This window comes from Antedon mediterranea, chromosome 10, assembly GCF_964355755.1.
Source record: "Antedon mediterranea chromosome 10, ecAntMedi1.1, whole genome shotgun sequence".
Lineage (NCBI taxonomy): Eukaryota > Metazoa > Echinodermata > Crinoidea > Comatulida > Antedonidae > Antedon > Antedon mediterranea.
In genome coordinates, this window is record NC_092679.1 from 7,497,163 (window position 1) to 7,518,297 (window position 21,135).

Genomic DNA, 21,135 nt, shown 5'->3' on the forward strand with positions numbered 1-21,135 from the left:
CTGTTCTTTTTATGAAAAACTCTTTAGTGATTCAACAGTGCCTACAACCGGCAGACCATACAAAGTATATTGTAAAAATTAATTAACATTTGTTAAAAATATGTTTAATACTTTATATCATTACAATGTAAAAAGAAACCATAATAATGTAATTATCAAATAAGACTGGTAATGGCACACATATTGTGAACATGAATTCACTATCAATATATTTGTAGCACGCAAATTTTCCTTGCCATCATTGGTGGCAACAACACATTCACTCATGTAGGCAAATATCTTTTTTAGATTTGATTAGTATTCACTTTTTTGCTTGCATGGACGACAGCACAATTCATTTTTATCGTTACAATATCACATTTTAAAGGGTAAATTATAAATATTGAATTGCTTCTCACACTAGTATGATCAACTGATTTATGGATCATTTCATTAGATTTCAATTAAAAATCTCTTTTTATGAGATGTAATTCTATTTACTAAGCTTTTTGAAACCAAAATTGAACAATCGTTATTCATATGTGTACGTTTATATTACAGGCACCAGAAGTTTTTTGCCCAATTATTTGTACAAATAAACCATAAAACTCTTTGATATGAGTTTAGTTTATTTCTAAATGCTGAGAACACATCACACTTAGTATGTGTACTAACACAACCACAACTAACCAGAACCTGGTGTGAACCAGGTTTTCACATTCACAAAGAATCATTTTGGTCAGATGTTTTGCCCTACTCTGATGTAATTTTTTTAATACTTATAGTAGTACATTGAGAATACTTGCGAAAAAATAGGCAAGTAATTCTCGGGTGGGACTCCCACCCACGACCTCCTGATCACTAGCCTGGTGAGTAGGGCGAAACATCTGACCAATTACTCAACATCCTGACGCAAAGCTACTCCACAGTAATTACAAACAAGAATAATTTTGTAAAAACATATTTCTGTTGTTTTTGAGTTTTTAGCATATGTGGCAGGTTGATACACGCATCTGGCTACAACATGTAAACATTTACATTGATTTTCACTTTTCATTTTCAGCTGAAACTATGTGCTTCACATAAAACCAAATAAGGAGCTTGCATATGCCATTGGTCGAATTTTTGGATGAGGCTAAAGAGAAATAAAATAATGTAAATTTTAAAATCATCATAATGTTTTAAATATTTCAATAAAAGGTGTAATAATAATTAAAATATAAGCAAATTTGAATGCCCCTTTGTGAACTTTTCTCTTGCAATTCAGTTTTTTGACTGCTGTGAAATTAATTTATGTTTTTGTTCTTTTTATGTTGTTCTGAATAAAGATATTGTACATTGATATACAGTCAACTCCTTCTAACACCCTTTTCACATCTGCATAATGTAACAACTTGTAACCTGGTTTGTATAGTGTGAATACTGTTTTATGGAAAATCTCCCGGAAAAAAAAAACAAACTGATGAGAGATGGTGTTTTTGTTCAGAGTTCTTACTGTGCGCGCATGAATTGCCCTGGTATTAAACTGACATAGTAATCAAATAGCGTGTAACTACGCTTTTCCTTCCGAAATTTCTTAGGGCTTGCGTATGCGTGTATGAAAACATGTAAATCTGTAAACCAGGAGATCAAACCTGGTTACAAGTTCGAAAAATCACAAAGGTCGGATTTTTAGGAAACTTCAAATTTTTTCCTATACATTACTGTTTTTATTTTTAAGTCGACATATTTTTTATGTACAAATTAGGTCCACATTCTTTAGTGATTTATATTGTATAAGTCAAAGTCACAATATCACGTGATAACAATAGTATAGTGCGTTTCTTTTGTATTTACTACTTACTACTGCTTCATATGAAGTAAATTTCGGTTCTAGATCTGATGACATCGTTATAAACGCTCCCTTGTTTCCCATTTGATCACTGGAAAAAAAACAATATTTAAAATTCAGATTTTCTCAATAGTAGTATTTAATCAATTTACAGAAAATTAAGAGGGGTACTTCCAAAAAGCAAAGGACCGAGGCAAGAACATAATTAACAATGAAATAATGGGTAAGAACAGAGAAAGATGAAAACGCATGGGATGACGAGAACAGACAAGGGCAAAAAAATATTTAAAAATGGTATAGTTATCGGGAAAAAAGTCAATTTATGAACAAACATACCAGTAGTTGGGTGCAGAGAAAACAGTAATACATTTCTTATTGTGTGCTTCTTCATAGCCCTCTGGTTTCACCTCATGACTCCTGATTATATACTTCAAATCATTCTTCTTCAAAAAGTTCTCTGTAACATCTGGACCAAACTGGACACCTACACCTCTCTTGCTTTGTGATCTACCTTTCTGTGGTTGTGGATCTGACCATAGTAGCTCGCACATTATACCTAAAACAACAATATCAACTCATTAAACAAGCCTAAACTCTCCATTATCATTAGCACCTAAAACCTGGAACCTAACTCTCTCAATAACAAATGCATTAGGACTTGAACGAGGGACATCATTCTCAGTTCTTTAAAATAATTTGTATGTTGATTATCGCAAATCTTTAATACATATTCTTTATCTATAAATTCACATGGAAATCTTGACATGGAATATATGGTCAAGAAAGAAAACTAAAAAATCGGATTAGAGAAAAATGACGCAGATTTACCCGAGTCTGGTGGTTGTCTATTCCTGTCAACCTTTTTGATGTCTTCTAATGTTACTTCATCATTACTAAATAAACCACCATGCATTACCTGAAACACAAATAAAGCCTAGCATTACCTAATGCACTGTCTACACTATCAAACTTTATGTGACAAAAAAAATGTGGGCATGATGTCTTATCACTTCCATATTTGGGCATATCACTACCATATTGGGGCTTTGTTTGTAGAAAAACCTTAATACAACTGTAAGTAGGTATAGCTGGCAACAATTCTGTTGGTGTAGGTACAGTAGTTAGAGGGCGCTGTACGAGAGGCGACCAGGTTGTGGTGACAAACTCCTCATTGTTTTTCACTGTATCTTTTAACTTTCTGTGACTTTTTGTGTACTTTTTTATAAATTTTTGTATACCACATTTGTGACAACCTAATGAATTTCCCCAGGGTTTGGGATAATCAATTTTTATACTGAATTGAATCATTGTGCCCATCAAAGCATTTCTTTTCTGTAAAAGAAAAAGAGTTTCTATGTTTGGTCATTATACAAATTGTTGCCATTTCACGCATCCATGCGGTATCAAAATTACACAAATTGTGCTGGGAAAATGTTAAACTACTTGTAAAAACCTCCCCGAGTTGTGGAAGGTGGGGGGATGTTGGTATCCGCTTTGCTAGTATATGTTATATTGATAGACGTACCAAGACTTTACTGTTAATACAGTGACATAGAGGTAGCCAATTATATACTTCTGTAAACAATTCTGCCATCTGTGCATTATATTTTGACTTAACTTCTCCAAAAAATCCATACATTTGATTCATCGTTTCACTCTCATGATTGCCTACAAATAATATAACAATTAGTTTCTAACATTTAAGTATTAACATTAATATTTGAACATTCACATTATTTTGACCCCGGTCTGCACACTTCACTGTCAGGTCTAGAAACATTTTTCTATTTTACTTACAAAAAACAGGAATATAAAATAAAGATGATGTATATATGTATCAAGTTAAATTTCGATTTTTTCTTACCTCTAGCCATGAAAAAGTGGTTAGGATAGAGAAGTTTAAAACCAAATAATGTTAAAATAACTTCAACTGAAAATGATCCTCGATCCACAAAATCCCCATTGAACAACTAAAGTACTCTATGTAAAGGAAAAAACACTTGAGGCATTTACATATCATGTGCTTTCAATTATCATACACTTGCTTGCTTTGAATCTTGGCACACATTATATTTATACATATTACTGAATATTAAAATGCTTTATTTGTTCGTTATCATAAAACAAATAATCACATGATCTTAAACAAGTTTCTAATATTAATATATTTAAATCTAGTTTAACTAAGTATTATTATAGAAATTCTTAAAGATTGGCAAATATTAGTACGATAAACAACAGATATAAATATAAAACAAAAATTAATATATATAGAATACACACACAATATTGCACAAAACTTAAGGTTGTAAAATGCAGTTACGAGTTACAGGTATTTGCAACCAAATAATTTAAACTTTATTAAAACTACAAAATGGCTTATTAAAAGGCTATTAATATCATTTTGAATGTTTTTGAAAGACAATACCTCTTTAAACAATTCTTTGATAGTGGAGTTTAGTAGAAAAGGATACATATGGATTTTGCTCAGAAGGTAGTCCGTTGATTTCAAAAATATTGACAAGGTCGTAGAATTGTCCATGTATGTCTCCACACACTGTAAACTTGCTCTTTTCTGGTACAGTTATTTCACATAATGATGGTAGTGTTTTCAAAACACTAAAAACTTGCAGTAGAATCTAAAAACCAAAAAGGATTGATAATAATTGGTTCAACTACTGCAAAGTAGATTTGCAACTGGGACCAAGTTTATTTTATTCCTATTCTGATGTATTGAGAATAAGTAATTATTTGGTGTGACTCCAACCCACAACCTTCAGATATCTTCTTCTTCTGGACAGCATATTGGAGGTGTTCTTACCATATATGCATACTTCCTGTGTAGTTTCTTTTCTGACTTTAGATGATCGATGAGTGCCTTCATAAATTCTAATGTCACTTTGTCATCTTTTATCGTCGGACCTTCATACTCATCTTCTATTACTATATAATTAAAAGAAATAAATAAATTACCACATAATTACTGTTACTTTGAGGTATTGCTATTTTGATTATTTTCTGACAAGCATGATAAATTAACCTAACCTAATCATAAAATATTCTGTCTTTTGTTTTGTTTTATAATATATTGGGCGACCTCTTCAGTCAAAGACTGGTCTCCCAGAGGGCCCAGTTGGTGATCAGTGGCTGTGATGTACTAATAAACCGGGGTAACCCCCTACTCGTCTCGAAAGATGTACTAGGTTCCAAGTGCACACGAGCTAGTTGTGTACACTGGACCTGCAGTTTTAAGTCCTTATCCGTGAGGACTCTATCCGTTCTACCACCAGAACCATGGAGTGAGTGAGCCTCGAACCCCTGCCGATGTTATGGCTACGTAATTACGGTTCCACTGTCTTAACCGCACGGCCACTCAACTCACTCATGTCTTTATATTATACTGTTAAACAACCTTCCAGACGCAATGTCCTCTTTTTATATGTCTGTAGTGTTAAACATATATTGCACCTCATATGTTTTTGGGAAAGGATTTCCTAGGTGATTAGGGGGTCCCACAGAAGTGGTTCTGTAGTTTATTCAATTATGTCAACTTTTAAAGTGAAAGCTCAAAAGTTTTCAATTACAATTGTTCAATAATTACATTAATATAGGGCAACACATTTTTACTTACTCATATTAACTAAATCTAATGTGTCTACTACGGAGCATTTGTTAGAATCTACTGATATAGCTTTCTCAAATGCTTTCATTTGTACTATCTTTTTACACTCTTGATATTTGGCTTTTGCGTCTTTGTCATTTGCTCGTACCTTCATCACCTAAAGAAAAGAAGTTAGACTGAAGTTATTTACAAACCATTATTAATATAATGTAATAAGACAGATGAATTGTATACAAGAAAAATACATGTAGATGCACGGTATGTATATAACATTAATGAGCACATGAAAGGAAAGTAAATCTATTACCGTTTCATAATCTTTGAGAGCTACTTTAAATTTGCCTAATGCCATATTTGCAGTCGCTCTTCGATAATATCCCTAAAAAATAAAAAAGCATTGATAACTATGTAATGAAACATGTTAAAAATAAGCAATGTTTAATGTACTAACATATAAATTGACAAAAGCTATGTTTAGAAACAAAGTGCTCAATAAAATAAAGTTTTACAAACTCTTTAAATTTAAAGTAAATGATGTTGTTTCTTATTGCTTCGTAAATTTTACCGGAATAAATAAATTAATTGAAACCTCAATATTACAACTTATACATACAACATCTATCCTCCCTATCACTACACCAAACCTTGAGGTGCAGCATTGGAAGGCACTAATGCATTGTCTGTCCTACTGCAATTATCTTCAGGGTTAGGTTCTGGTCCTATAATACTTAATAGCAGTAGGTAAATGGAGTATTACCGCTGAATTGGAATACCTTTATATAAGACCTGTCCAACTCCAACGCCTTGTCGGCATCGCAAACTGCTGCACCAAAGCATTCTGTCTTCAGGTAAGCTATACTCCTGTTACCATAGTAAGCTGCGCAGCATGGGTGCAGCTCTATTGCTTGGCTGTAGTGGTCAATTGCAGAATCAAACTTTTGAGCTGAAAAATCAACACAGTTGATTATTAAAGATTATTATTATTTATTCAGGAAAACAATACAGAAGATCCAAGAGCAGCAATGAAGCCACTATCAACATTAACACTGATGTGAAACTCCACCTATAGTCCACCTATAGTCCAGATCCCTATGTATTTCAACATTAACACTGATGTGAAACTCCACCTATAGTCCAGATCCCTATGTATATCAACATTAACACTGATGTGAAACTCCACCTATAGTCCACATCCCTATGTATATCAACATTAACACTGATGTGAAACTCCACCTATAGTCCAGATCCCTATGTATTTCAACATTAACACTGATGTGAAACTCCACCTATAGTCCACATCCCTATGTATTTCAACATTAACACTGATGTGAAACTCCACCTATAGTCCAGATCCCTATGTATATCAACATTAACACTGATGTGAAACTCCACCTATAGTCCAGATCCCTATGTATATCAACATTAACACTGATGTGAAACTCCACCTATAGTCCAGATCCCTATGTATTTCAACATTAACACTGATGTGAAACTCCACCTATAGTCCAGATCCCTATGTATATCAACATTAACACTGATGTGAAACTCCACCTATAGTCCACATCCCTATGTATTTCAACATTAACACTGATGTGAAACTCCACCTATAGTCCAGATCCCTATGTATTTCAACATTAACACTGATGTGAAACTCCACCTATAGTCCAGATCCCTATGTATTTCAACATTAACACTGATGTGAAACTCCACCTATAGTCCAGATCCCTATGTATATCAACATTAACACTGATGTGAAACTCCACCTATAGTCCAGATCCCTATGTATATCAACATTAACACTGATGTGAAACTCCACCTATAGTCCAGATCCCTATGTATTTTCGTGTGCAGATCATGGGCGTGTGGCGCAGTGTGTTGGACGTTGGACTACCGATCGTCAGACCTAGGTTCGAATCCAACTCTCGCCGCATTGCTTGTATCCGTAGGCAAGATACTTTACTTACGTTGCCTCTCTCCACCCAGGTGTATAAATGGGTACCCAGTTAGATCTAGACACATCTGCGCTGGTTACCGGCTGCATTATGGGAGTATGTTTCCATACGTGTTTGATCCCAAAAAATACTGGGGTAATAATGCTTGTAAAGCGCCTTTGAGCATGATTACTCATGAAAAGGGCGCTATATAAATCTGGTATTATTATTATTATATATGGGGAAAGTGTAAACATTTGTCGTATTCAAGTGTACCGTTGAGTAGTTTTTCCGTTGAGTACTTTTTTAACGGAGTATTTTGAGCGTTGAGATTGTTCTTAACAAAAAAGCTTTCGTTGTGAACGTTTTCTATTCGAATGACTTTCTGTTGAGCACAAGTTTACAATTCGAATACAAAAAGTATTCAACGAATCTTTACGTTGACAACGAAAGTTCCCAATCGAATACGACAATTGTGTTTTATGAATATTTTGAATCATGCTGGTTATAAAAACCCATGTTGTCAAATTTCTAAAATTCATCTTTGACTTTTGACCTCAATTTGAATGTTTTGACCCATTTAAAACAAAATGGTCATATCTTTGCAACGTTTAGGCCCTAGGCCTAGATTAAATAAATGAAATAATTTTAGTGCCCCGTATAGCCTAGCCTAGGCCTAGAGGCCTAGCTAGTTAGGCCCTCTAACTAGGTAGGCCTACTAAAATATTTTATAATAGAAAACTAGGCTAGGCCTCTAGTCTAGGCCTAGCCTAGTTTTCTATTATAAAATATTTTCAACCTTTGAAATATTCATTGGCTGTGTTTTTTAGTTCTTCTGCTTTCTTCTGTACTTCATCTATTTCTTGGGAAGAATCTTTATTAGCCTTTTGTTGATCTCCCATTATTACTAAGCCTAGCCTTCTAGGCCCTATCAGCGGTCTGAATTCAGTATTGTCGGCGGACTTAGAAGTGCGTTGGGCTAACTAACCTTTTTTGATATGCGAAAAGCATGGAATGTGGGAGGTATATTCAGAGCGTCATTCTGACGACTGGAGCATTCTCTACTTCTCTACGGAGAGCCATTTATGCCTTTATTAACTTCAATAATAGAAATTGTACTACGGTAACTGCTCAAGTGGACCCAATTTAGCACCAGGGTAGCACAGTGATATAAAATAGAAATAAAAGTCACTACTTTTAATATCGTTTCGTATATACCCATATCACAAACTGACAAACAGAAACATCTTGGCATTCACATTGCTTCAAATTTATCCTTTTCTTTTCATGTAAATAAACTCCGTTCCAAATAACTGGGCTTGTCAATCTCCATCTTATCGCGTGCTCGGTCATTTCATTAATAAACACACATCCATACTCCTCTATAACACTATAATCCTCCCACACATTGACTATTGATGTAGTGTTTGGGGAATCAGATCGAATATTGACCGAATACAGACCATTCAAAATAGAGCATTTCGCATTATCCTTAAAGCTCAACCTCTCACGCCCACGAACTAACATTTACAACACCTTAAATCTTCATACAGTCCAAGATCGCATGCATCTACAACTGGGGTGCCTTGCCTACAACAGGTCCGGAATACCTTGCCCTGCGTATTCCCAGAATTCCAAATCATCGATGTACCCGAAGTGTCAGTGAGAGGAAATTTCGTCCCTTTAATTCCCTAAAACAGCTTCATCATAGAGCACCAACATACCTGAATTTGCTACCAACGTTTTGTATAGTATTGTAGGCTATATTTTTGTATTTAATTACATATATATTATATATTTTTATATTTTTTTAACATAGTTCATCCGTTTTTTCATATTATTATGTTTTTGACTGTCTGCATATGCTGTTTAGGGTCACCCTCACAAAATAAGGTTTAATAAAAAAATAAAATAGAAATAAAGTCACTAAATTTTAATATCTTTTCGTATGTGGACCTAATTTGGCCCCAGTGGAGCACAGTGATATAAAATAGAAATAAAGTCACTCAAGTTTCAATCTTTTCGTATGTTAATACACTGTGCTCAAAGTGGACCCAATTTTGCGCCAGTGGATTTTGTTTTTAAATGGAAAATAAGGAATATTGTTTTTCTTTTATTTTGACAGAGAGAAATTTTGAGGATTGTAAATGTCAAGTGGACCTTTTTTTAAATCAGAAACTAAGTTGCATGGCATTATTTTCCATTAAATAGACTGCCATAAAACCTCGAAAAGAAGCCCATGTGCTCCTTCATTTTTAGTACTCTTGGGTGGGCTTCTTTTCCACATGGAGTTCTTTTCGAGATTACTTTTGCAAACTAAACGAGGGGAACTGCTAGCTTCCCGCCTGGAAAATATTTTATTGACATTATTTGACAAATCTTCTAATGTAAATAATTAACAGCATCAAAATTTAACAGTGTGGCGTGTTGACCGCGAATGACTAACATACCATCTTTACCATAATACACCTGCACAGACTCACTTGCATAACAACGCACGCACATACCAAACTGTTTAAAATAGAGCTACAAGGTAGTAAGGTACCCGAAAATGACATCTATTATGTTTTCTAACAATATGCATAAGAATCTTCAGTACCCCTACCATGCTTGGGGCTGAGCAAAGACAATTTTGAAAAAAAAGAGCTGTATACAGTAGGTTCCCGCCCGAAAAAATGGCGTTACATGATTTGAATGAAACAAACTATATTGAAATATAAAATTAAATATTAAGTCTCCAGTACTAGCCCATCCATGGTTGAGGCAGAGCAATGAAAATAGAGCCCAGAAATGCACTTACTGATACTTATTACTATACATAGTCACCTATGATAATTATGATAATGTTAAAATTTCAACTATCCAGATGCGACTTCAACATTTTAGGTGGGGTTTTCTACTTTAAAAACTCGACTTCGTATATGCCTAAGGCCTAGCCCGGCGGCGGAATTAGTCTAAGCTTCGAAATTGGTCTGGAAATCGGCATCTTTGCAAATGTTCTATATTTTATCCTTTTTCACTCTCCATTAACCTCATACAAAAACCATCGGAGGCAAACTATCTGTTTAAAACATGTTTATTCTGGGACTGTGCGGCCATACACACCAACTACTATGAAGAATCGGACATTTCGCTACCAATGTTGCAACATTGATTAACAAAATCAAAATTTAACATTGGGGCGCGTTGACCGCGAATGACTAACAATACCTGCACAACTTAACTCATTTGTATAACAACGAACGGCATACCAAACTATGATGAGAGATACATTCTCTTCTCAACACGTAACGCGTAACGAAGATAATTAATTCCTTTTTTACATTAAAAATTGAGGCCGCTAAACATAAAATTTATGAGATCAAATACATGTAGCAAAAGCCAAAAAAAGAGTAAACATTGTGCTCTCCTTGCCTCAGCACTAAGGCCCTGCAGCAGCCTTGGGTTCGTTCCCACCACATCATTATCAGATGCATTGCTAGTACCTTCTCAAGATGTGTGGTGGAAAGGGGGACGTATAATTCTATGAACCCCAAACACAGTGGTTGCATACCTTTAACTCTATTCCACCGACAAGCGTGGGAATCGAACTCACGACATACGTGTTGTCAACACGACACTCAGGCGACTGAGCTAACTGATCATTTTGGTTTTATCAAGGTTAATATGATATTTATGATGTAATGATGAATTACGTAATACACGTATAAATAGACAATTATCAGCTGTTCAGTCATGCTTCAGTTTGTGGTGCAACGGTTAATGCTCAGATTTGAGTGTATCAGCTGGGGTTCGAACCTCTACGGATATTTTTTTTAATGAATATTGTGGGTTTTTTTTTAAGGCTTCTGTCGGCATTCTCAATGCTCCTATTATTCAATCTGAAATTGTTAACTCGTTACTGTCATCCATTCAGACAGACTCATAAGGCATCTGGATGTGATAATCTCAGTAACCATGTTCTTAAAGTACAGTCTGTTCTCGTCCTCTTTCTATTCCTATTTCTTTCCTTTTTAATAAATCTCTTCAAACCGGTAAATTTCCTTCCGTTTGGAAACATTCCAATATTGTTCCTATTCATAAGGGGGGGACCAAGAAATTGATTTCTAACTATAGACCTATCTCTCTGTTGCCTACCATTTCTAAATTGTTTGAAAAATTTGTTTTTAACCATATTTCGACTCATGTTTCTCCTGCCATTGCTTCCTGTCAGCATGGCTTTGTAGCTGGTAGGTCATGTGAAACAAACCTTCCCACCCTTTTGACCACAGTTTACGAAGCCATTGCCGACAGGAAGCAATGTGATATTATTTACACTGACTTTTCTAAGGCGTTTGATCTTGTTCCTCATAATTTACTCTTATTAAAATTACAACGTTTTGGTTTTCATGATGATTTTATCTCCTGGTTTCGCAGTTATCTTAATGGTAGGTTCCAGAGAGTGGTCATTGAGGGTATATCCTCTGAATGGCTTCCTATTCATTCCGGTGTCCCTCAGGGATCGATTCTTGGTCCTCTCCTTTTCAATCTCTTTGTTAATGATATCCCAAAACTCTTCACCCACTCCAGATGTCTTATGTTTGCTGATGATGTTAAGCTATACCAAATTATTGATAGTGTTGAGGATGCTGACAGGCTTCAGGTGGACTTGGACAAATTATGTTCTTGGGCAACTTTATGGGGTATGTCTCTCAATCTAGTAAAGTGCAATATATTAACTATTACTTTGAAAAAGAACATTTTATTGTATAATTATTTAATTAATGACAATCCCATTAATAGGGTGCAATCGCAAAAAGATCTTGGTGTTTTTATTGATAGTTCCCTTTGTTTTTCTTTTCATATTGATTATCTTGTTGGCAAGTGCAATAGACTGCTTGGGCTGATGTGGCGTAATTGTAAACATTTTGACAGGCAAACCAAAATCCACCTTTATTATTCAATTATCCATCCAATTCTCAACTTTAGTTCTGTTATTTTTAATTCTATTTCGAAAACTCAGTCTACGCGCATTCAGCGTCTGCATAACCGTTTTTTACGCTACATCAGCCACAACCAGAATCCAGACTTTCATTTCCATGTCCGATCTCCTGAGTCCCGTAGAACCTTTTTTGATCTTGTTTTTTTGTATAAATGTATTAATTCTTTATTTGACTGTAACCTAGTTAGTAATTTTTACCTTAGAGTCCCTAGTCGTCGTCTTAGAAGAAATACTACTTTTCATATTCCTTTAGTAGAGATAATGTTTTAAAAAATGGTTTTATTAGTAAATTAAGTCAAACTTATAATTCTTTTACTTTAAGAAACCCTGAGTTAGATATCTTTAGTAATAATTTCCGTAAGTTTCGTAACATTGTTAGTAGTTTAGTTTAATGTTTTTTATTGTATATATTCGTGTTTGTCTGTGTTCCCTCCTGTAAGTGGTGAACCATGAGCTCACTGTTGGTTGGGAAATGAATAAATAAAAATAAAATAAAGAGAGATATTTGGAGGGTTGGAAATGTCAGGCCTAGGCAAGTGGACCTTAAATCATAAACAAAAGTGTATGGCATTCATTTTTCCATTAAATAGACACCATAACACCCCGAATGATCCTCATTTTTTAGTACTCTTGGGTACGGTGGCTTCTTTTCAACGGATAAGCTTCTTTTCCACATGGGGTTCTTTTCAAGATTACTTTTGTAAACTAAAGGGGTGGTGGGGGGGGGGGGGGAGTTTCTAGATTCCCGCCCGGAAAATAAACAAGATCAAAATTTAACTTTTAAATTTAATTTTGTGGCGTGTTCACCGCGTAGGACTAACAATACCATCTTCCCCATTACACCTGCACAAACTCATTTGCATAACAACGCAGGGCTTACCAAACTGTTTAAAATAGCTACAAGGTCCCCAGAAATGACACCTATAGTATTTTGAAACATGATATATAAGAGTCTTCACTACCCCACCATGATTGGGGCTGAGCAAAGACAATTTTGAAAAAAATATTTATTGAAATATGAAATTAAATATTAAGTCTCCAGTTAAGCTCACCATGGTTGGGGCAGAGCTAAGAATGAAAGCTTATTCCTCGGAAATTATGAAACGAAATATATAAGTTTTCAGGACCAATGATTGTTTCCCAAGTGTGAGACATGCAATGCACGCGGCCGTTGACGGTAATTCAACAAAACAAAATTATGAAATACAAACAGAGCTAGCACACAAAAGCCTACTTACTAATTTTAATATTTCTATAATTTAGAAAACAATTACAATTATCACCTTTGATAATTATAATGTTAAATTTCAACTATCCAGATGCGAATTTTAGGTTGGGTTTTAAAAAACTTGACTTCATATGCTTCAATTTCGAAGATCTGCTTAAAACATATTTATTTATTTATTCTACCATAAACTTTTATTCACAACATAATATTAGTAGGCCTACAATACAATATCTTGCATGAAACGGATATTTAAAAATACACTATAATGTGTAACGGTAGAATTATAATTATAATGTAAAAGGTTAACAAAATAAAAATTGAACAGTGTTGTGTGTTGATCGCGAATGACTAACAATACCATCTTTCCCACAACACATGTGCACACTCATTTGGATAACAAACGGCATACCAACTACGATGAGATAAAATTAATTCTCTTCTAAATACGTAACGAAAAGAATTAATTCCCTTTCTTTTTACATTAAAATAAATTGAGGGTGCTAAACATAAAATTTAAACCATCAAAGCAGTTGGCGAGAGACGAAAAAAAAGATGGTAAATGTGCTCTCCCTGCCTCAGCACTAAGGCCCTGCCACAGCCTTGTGGGGTTGTTTCCACCACATCACCAGATGCATTGATGTTGTCGCCTCATGATGTGTGGTGGAAAGGGGGACGTATGATCTGTGAACCCCAAACACAGTGGCTCGCATAGCCTTAACTCTATTCCACCGACCATCGTGGGAATCGAACCCACGACATACGTGTGTTAACACGATGCTCAGACGACTGAGCTAACTGATCATTTTGGTTTTAGCAAGGTTAATAGGATATTAATGACGTAATGATGAATTACATAATACACGTATAAATAGACTATTATCAGCTTTTCAGTCATGTACTTGGTGGCGTAACAGGTAATGCTCAGTTTTGAGTGCTATCGCTGGGGTTCGAACCTCGACGGATATTTCTTTTTTATATTGGTTTTTTTTAAAGAGAGATATGTGACACTGTATTGTCGAACATGTATGGTACCATACCGGTAGGTATTCAATTATGCTTATTCATCAATTCTCATCTTTTATTATCTCGTAAAAACTTTTATTACAATTCCTTGAAAGTCATTCTAAGAAATAATACATCACCTGAAACCTGTAATAATTGTATAATATAAAATATTACACATTTTCTGTATGTAGTAGGTTTAAAAGCGTATACACACATTCTCACGTGTATGTCATTGCATACACATTGTGATGACAGCCTGGTTATAAAGACGTGTCACAGGACAAACACAGTAAAATATTCACAAACCAATCCGATCGGCCTACACACTTGTTAATGTGTATAAACGCACACCGTCACTGCGTACGTATACGCCTATGAATGACAGCCTCGTTATGAAGACGTGTCGCAAGACGTTTGTCATGTGACACAAACATTCCACCAATCAACTTACGGATATCCATATTCTATTGGCCTACATAGTTAATGTCCGTACCTTTTAAACGAACGCGGACAATGCGCACACATTATAATGACCGCCTCGTTATGATGACGTGTCACATGATTACACGTAATAAATATTCACATTCCACCAATCAACTTACGCCTACCACAGCCTTGTGTATAGGCGTTTGTGGCTGGTCTAAAACGCTCTTTTCCCCATTGGGTACCGTAGCCAAAGAAAGAGCACCAATACTATATACATCATTTGGCTACAGTCATTGTACACAATTAGTGAATAAAAAACATAATATAATATGGTGGGTTAATATATAATAAAACCAGACCAATTAATATGAAAGAACACATTTACAAATAAATGCATCATATTACATATACCGTTCACAATCGAATCTAAAGATTGAAGTTAAAGTACTGTATTATTTAAAGATATATTGTCTCCCTGAAAACAAAATTTTTTTTTAATACTCGAAAAAAAAAAATTTAACATTTAAAGCAAAAATAGTCAAATTGGTTGCCAGGATTTGGTTGAATTTAACCGTTTATTTTGTCTTTTTATAAGTGAAAACATTGTTTTGGAGTTTTTCTTTCTACGGAAAGTTTGATTTTAGTAATTTTCATTGTTCATGTTTTTATGGGAAAATACATCTTTAAAGTATAATTTCATATTATTTAATAAGCGCTATATTATTTTCTAAAATATAGTCAACATAATGTGTATGCATTTATACGTCATATATTATTTTTTTATAAAATATATTTGTATATATAAGAGGCAAATACCAAAACCATGATTCAATCTATTTCACTTTTTTTTTTTATTACCGAAAGAAAAATTATAAATCATATTTTGTAATGATTCTTTTATATAGTACCATATTGAAATCAGTATTGTTTGTAGTACTAAATGTTTATACATGTGCAGTATGATAATACTACATCCATCCTGAATAAGTAAAATGGAGGCGATTTAAAAAAAACCACCAACAAAATAGTTATATATACTATGTTTAGAATATACGACTACGGTTTCAGCCATCGGCTGTTTGTGTCATTTGACTGATACCGAAATATACCATCATCTTTGATCGGATTAAAAAGCGCAAAATAAAATAGTTTCAACAATCACACTTAAGGATCATGTCGGAATTATTCAACTGCAGTTATTGCAGTAACTACATTTTGTTTACTGCAGTAATGCATGCTTTCAGTTTGTTTCAATGTTGGTTTATGTTTAGGTTAAAAGTTTTTTAACAATGTGTATGATTAACCAAACAAATTATTGGATAAAAGTGTAGTTACTGCAGTATTTGCAGTATAATAATTTTGACATGGTTCCTTTACTCTGCACTACATTTTTTCTATACAATTATAAATTACAGAAGAAATTAATAAACATTAAATATTAGGTAATTATTATTTAAATCTATAACTGTATGATAACTATACAATAATTTGATATCATTTATCTAATTAATTAGCATTTTGCACATTTTTTACAATAACGTAACATGGTTTTCCTGTAAGTTTATATCATAGCGTTTTTATACAGCATGTTTTAAACCACTGTGAACATAATTTTCGCTTGTACTTGACAGAATAAAGAATATTTACAACAAATACAATCAATGCATTACGGATGGAGTAACCGATATTGAACATTATATACCAATTTTGAAATATTTTTGAATTCCAGAAGTATTTTTTTGACTATTTCCCTATGCTCCCATTGGTCCCAAATTGGGTCCACTTGAGCAAAGTGTATTAAAATACGAAAAGATATTAAAATTCAGTGACTTATTTCTATTTTATATCACTGTGCTCCACTGGCTCCAAGTTGGGTCTACTTGAGCACAGTGTATTAACATACGAAAAGATATTAAAATGAGTGATTTATTTCTATTTTATATCACTGTGGTCCACTGGCGCTAAATTTGGTCCACTGAACCAGTTACCGCGCAGTACTATTTCTATTTCGGAAGTAAATAAAGGCATAAATGGCGCTCCGTAGAAGTAGAGAATGCTCGGTTGTCGAAATGGCGCTCTGAATATACCTCAATGTGGCCGCGATGGGAATGCCTGGTTGTTTTTCGATAGAGGGCGCAACATCTTTTAACATAATCATCATCATAATTCATATATATTTATGGTGATGAAGATTAAAAACATGAAAAATGAAGATTAATAAATTAGAATTTAAATAGGCCATTTTGCAGTTTTAATAAAGTTATTCTGTTGTGTTAAAAAAAAACTAATAATTTCATTTATAAAAGAAAAAAAGAAACGTTTAATTATTGTCGTCGTCGGCAATATCTAAACACAATAGAAAACACATTTTAAGCTCTGTAATCAATATTTATTTTCAAACACACTGTATTGACTTGATTTCTTAGGAAATATTAAAATACTTAAAATATAAATAATGATAATACAGTATTACTATTGGATTATATTCAACCATTGCAATAGAAATATATAATGTAAAACTATGAGTGCAAAAACAGTTAGTTCTATAACTAATCCATTAATATTAATTAAATAACAATTAACATCCTGATCAATAAAATTTAAATAACCCATCTATGTTTAGGTATTGTATTGTTTGTTAATAAGGAGTTGATATGGAGCTTTTGAAACAGGTGACGCGGCAATGTATGATGCGCAACCGAGCATGCAATTTACAGTGTGCATAGAGATACGAGAAAACTTCTGCGGACCAAAATGCAACACAATTTGCCATTGCCTCCCTCCAGACAATGCGGGTCTGTCTGTGACTTGCGCATCTTGTCTAACCATGTTGCTATTTCGAAAGCTCTCCATTAAAATTCAACATTTTTTGCCACATTTGAGTGCCATAGTTTGACAGTTGACGTACTGTAGACGTCTACATTAGCAATCTTTAGTTTGCCAACTTGAGCGAACTCATCGTTTGCAAACAAAAGGTTTGCTAAAAGACTAGACTAGGCTATGTAATGAAGGAATAGAAATTATTTTTATTTAATATAGTTTGAATAAAAAGTACTTTAACTTGATTAAAGAATCAATAAGAAAAACCAGCAATTTAACTTAAGCTCCGTCTACACTATCAAACTAGTTTGACAAAAAAAGTGTGATGTGCCCAAATATGGTAGTGATATGCCCAAATATTGTAGTGATATGACATCATCGTGTCCATATATGGGTACATCACATTTTTTTGCACATAAAATAGTGTAGACAATTGCTTTACTTTAAACTAAACACATTACATTAATATGTCTTCTTAATATGTCATAGGAGAAAAAATGAATTGCTTAACATTTTTACAGTAACAGTATAACAAATTCAAAGATTAAAGATAGATTATTAGGAGTAGTATAAATTATTGTGAAAACCATCTCAATATGGATTTTTCCTGTCATAAGCAATACCCTATACAACCTATATGACACTATGGCTTGTCACTGATAAGAAATGATGAATGTAATTATAATAATATAATTAAAGCTGGTAGGTTAAAAACATTTAAGTAAGCTCCCTACCTCAATATCAATACATTTTAATGAATTTAATTTAATAGAATAATCTAGAAAATTGTGTATTTAACAACTAATTTTGAGATGCTTAGCTGTAACCTAGATGCACAGAGCCCCTCTGTCATGGAATGAATGTTCTTTATAAGGACATGTGTGAACACTTTGTGGAAAAGAAGGTGATTCCAGTCAACCAGTGTGCTCTAAAAGGAAAAACCTACATCCAACGACTACGTGTATTACTATATATAACAGTGCAGTTATTATATACAATAATCACAACAGATAGACAAGAGACTTTTTATTAACACCAAGTACATTCGGCTATTAGCAAATTGTACAAAATATCAATGCGCATGTTTACAAGTTTTCTGTGAGTGTTGTGAGTGTATTGTGAATCCTTATCACATTGCCCAGCTAGTGCACACCATATGAAAACACCTGTGTATGGATGCTGTATGTATAAACGCTGGAGTTTTGCTAATACAATGAAAGGAGTATGGAGTCTGTTGTACTGTAGTGTGTGTTAAGAATGTCTTCTGTTTAGAGCTTGATGTTTTTATGTACATATGATAGGATATGGAAGGAATTTCTTTATCAAGGTTTATAGTTAATACTAATCTATATTTCAGAATGTTCCTACAAACTACCACATATATATATATTTCAAAACCATTTAAGCAGCTTCTACACCACCTTTGCTTGCTATTTACATGTAAAACATAGTAAAGTTGAAGAATGACATTAATGACTAAATACATCAACTACCAATTAACATACAATGTTGTTTGTCATTATAATTATGAACATTATGAACAATATTTACAGAATGTTATTCAACAGTTACAAATGTAAATTCAGTTTTAGATATACCAGTCAGCAGTAATATATATTTAATATGCATGATGTCTTAATGAATATTCATAAACTTTGATAATTCATGCATGATTTATCAACTACAAATTTTAAATAATTTTTACATTTTTCAAACTTTAAAACCTGTATAAAGCTATAGTGTGCAATAAAACTAGAAATGTGATGGACTGCTGTACAAGTGCTTTTCTATATACTATAATATACTGTATAATATTCTTAGCATTTAGTTTTTAAACAAGGATTATTATTTTAAATTGCAATTAAAATAAATGCAAAAATTACAAAAATTGCAATATTCTTTATACCAAAGTGCATATCACATATAAACATATAAAATAGTAAGTTTACAATTATTAGTAATCTGAATTCAAAGTAAACCTGCAGTAGGTACCTCATTACTGCAGTAAACTATGTAAATTATGGCATCACTAAAAAAGGGCAAATCACACAATCATCGGAGTTGTTCTTAATCTAATTTGGCAGATGAGTTAAGACTTACATGTATTGCGACATAATCTAGTGGAATTAATATTGACTTATTAATACATTGGATTACAGTTTATATAACTAACATACAAACTGCGTGCCATACACAAACATTGCGTGCCATACAAAAATGAGATTATCATCAATATACTTTGATTTGATTATAGTTTTATATAACAAAGTAACGCAAAAAGTGTGTGCCATACACAAACATTGCGCGCCATACACAAATTGAATTACTATCCCAGATATGTTCATTTGTAATTCATTTAATTATTTAATTTGTTTAATTCAAGGCCACCAAACTTGCTAAGACTTTTCACAAAGATTGCTATTATTAAAACATTTTAATATTTAATAGAGAGAAATTATAGAGCTCCTATACACAAGTTGTATATACCTAGCCTGGAGTATAAACACACCACAGCACACCATACAAAAGAGTATTGACGGCCTAGTGTGTTGAAACTTCCGAGATTTTCTAGGCAATGTGAAAGGAATAATTTTGTATAAAAATGTTTATATAACAATTTATAATTATATAGCAAAGCTCAGTTATTTTTCTATGAAGCAAATATTAACCTTTTATAATATGAAAAATCTCAGTTAACATGTTAAAAGGTCATCTTACTTGAAATACAATGTACGTCGTTTAAAAATTATATTGCAGATACCCAAGGAAAATAGTAAATTTTGTCATATTTTACTAGAGAGCGCACCATGGACGCCAGATATTGAGCTCATGAATATTCAGATGATGATTTGCATTTATTGGGGATTCTAACACAGGACCACCGCTGAATACAATCGCATCCCATTAGGTTTGTCTAGATGAGCTAAACATGTTTTAAAAACAACTCCTAACCAAAAATGACAATGAAACAAATCTATGGACTTTACTATTTCAACGGTATTATATATATTTTCATTCATTCATTAATCATGGCACACACATAAAGCCTTTAAGGAATAATTTAAACATTTCTTTTATTATTGTAACTTTAAATCTAACATCCTTGTATCAAGGCTAAAACAGTCTATGAGAGGAAATCATCATATCTGAAATTATTGCTGTAAGGAATGTATTTTATCATACAATTGGTTTTTAAAGTTAATATCCATTATCAAGGTATATGAATTACATAAAGGTAAACAAATAAGGTAAAATGCATACAAAATCACAAATGATTACAAAATGAAATTGCATAAATGCTATATGGTCAAT

General features: G+C 33.3%; 1 protein-coding gene across 1 annotated transcript; it reads right to left on the minus strand.

Annotated features, from left to right (window-relative positions):
- Window positions 1-43: 43 nt before the first annotated feature.
- On the minus strand, window positions 44-8,372 carry LOC140060570 (serine/threonine-protein phosphatase 5-like). Its single transcript, XM_072106844.1, has 12 exons — window positions 8,163-8,372; window positions 6,206-6,375; window positions 5,740-5,811; window positions 5,442-5,589; window positions 4,632-4,753; window positions 4,285-4,449; window positions 3,675-3,780; window positions 3,336-3,478; window positions 2,639-2,726; window positions 2,147-2,366; window positions 1,823-1,901; window positions 44-1,114 (listed from the first exon to the last, which is right to left on the minus strand). The coding sequence occupies exons 1-12, from the start codon at window positions 8,263-8,265 to the stop codon at window positions 1,058-1,060; spliced, it is 1,473 nt and encodes a 490-aa protein (XP_071962945.1). The 5' UTR covers window positions 8,266-8,372; the 3' UTR covers window positions 44-1,057.
- Between the last annotated feature and the right edge of the window lie 12,763 nt (window positions 8,373-21,135).

Bases quoted from the DNA above. Each gene is read 5' to 3' on its own strand.
- LOC140060570 (XM_072106844.1), bottom strand. From the start codon at position 8,265: ATGGGAGATCAACAAAAGGCTAATAAAGATTCTTCCCAAGAAATAGAT. The intron at 4,450-4,631 runs GTAAGAACACCT...TTTGGTTTTTAG, and splicing joins ACAGGAAGTATGCATATATG to ATTCTACTGCAAGTTTTTAG. The intron at 3,781-4,284 runs GTATCCTTTTCT...AGAGTACTTTAG, and splicing joins CTTCTGAGCAAAATCCATAT to TTGTTCAATGGGGATTTTGT.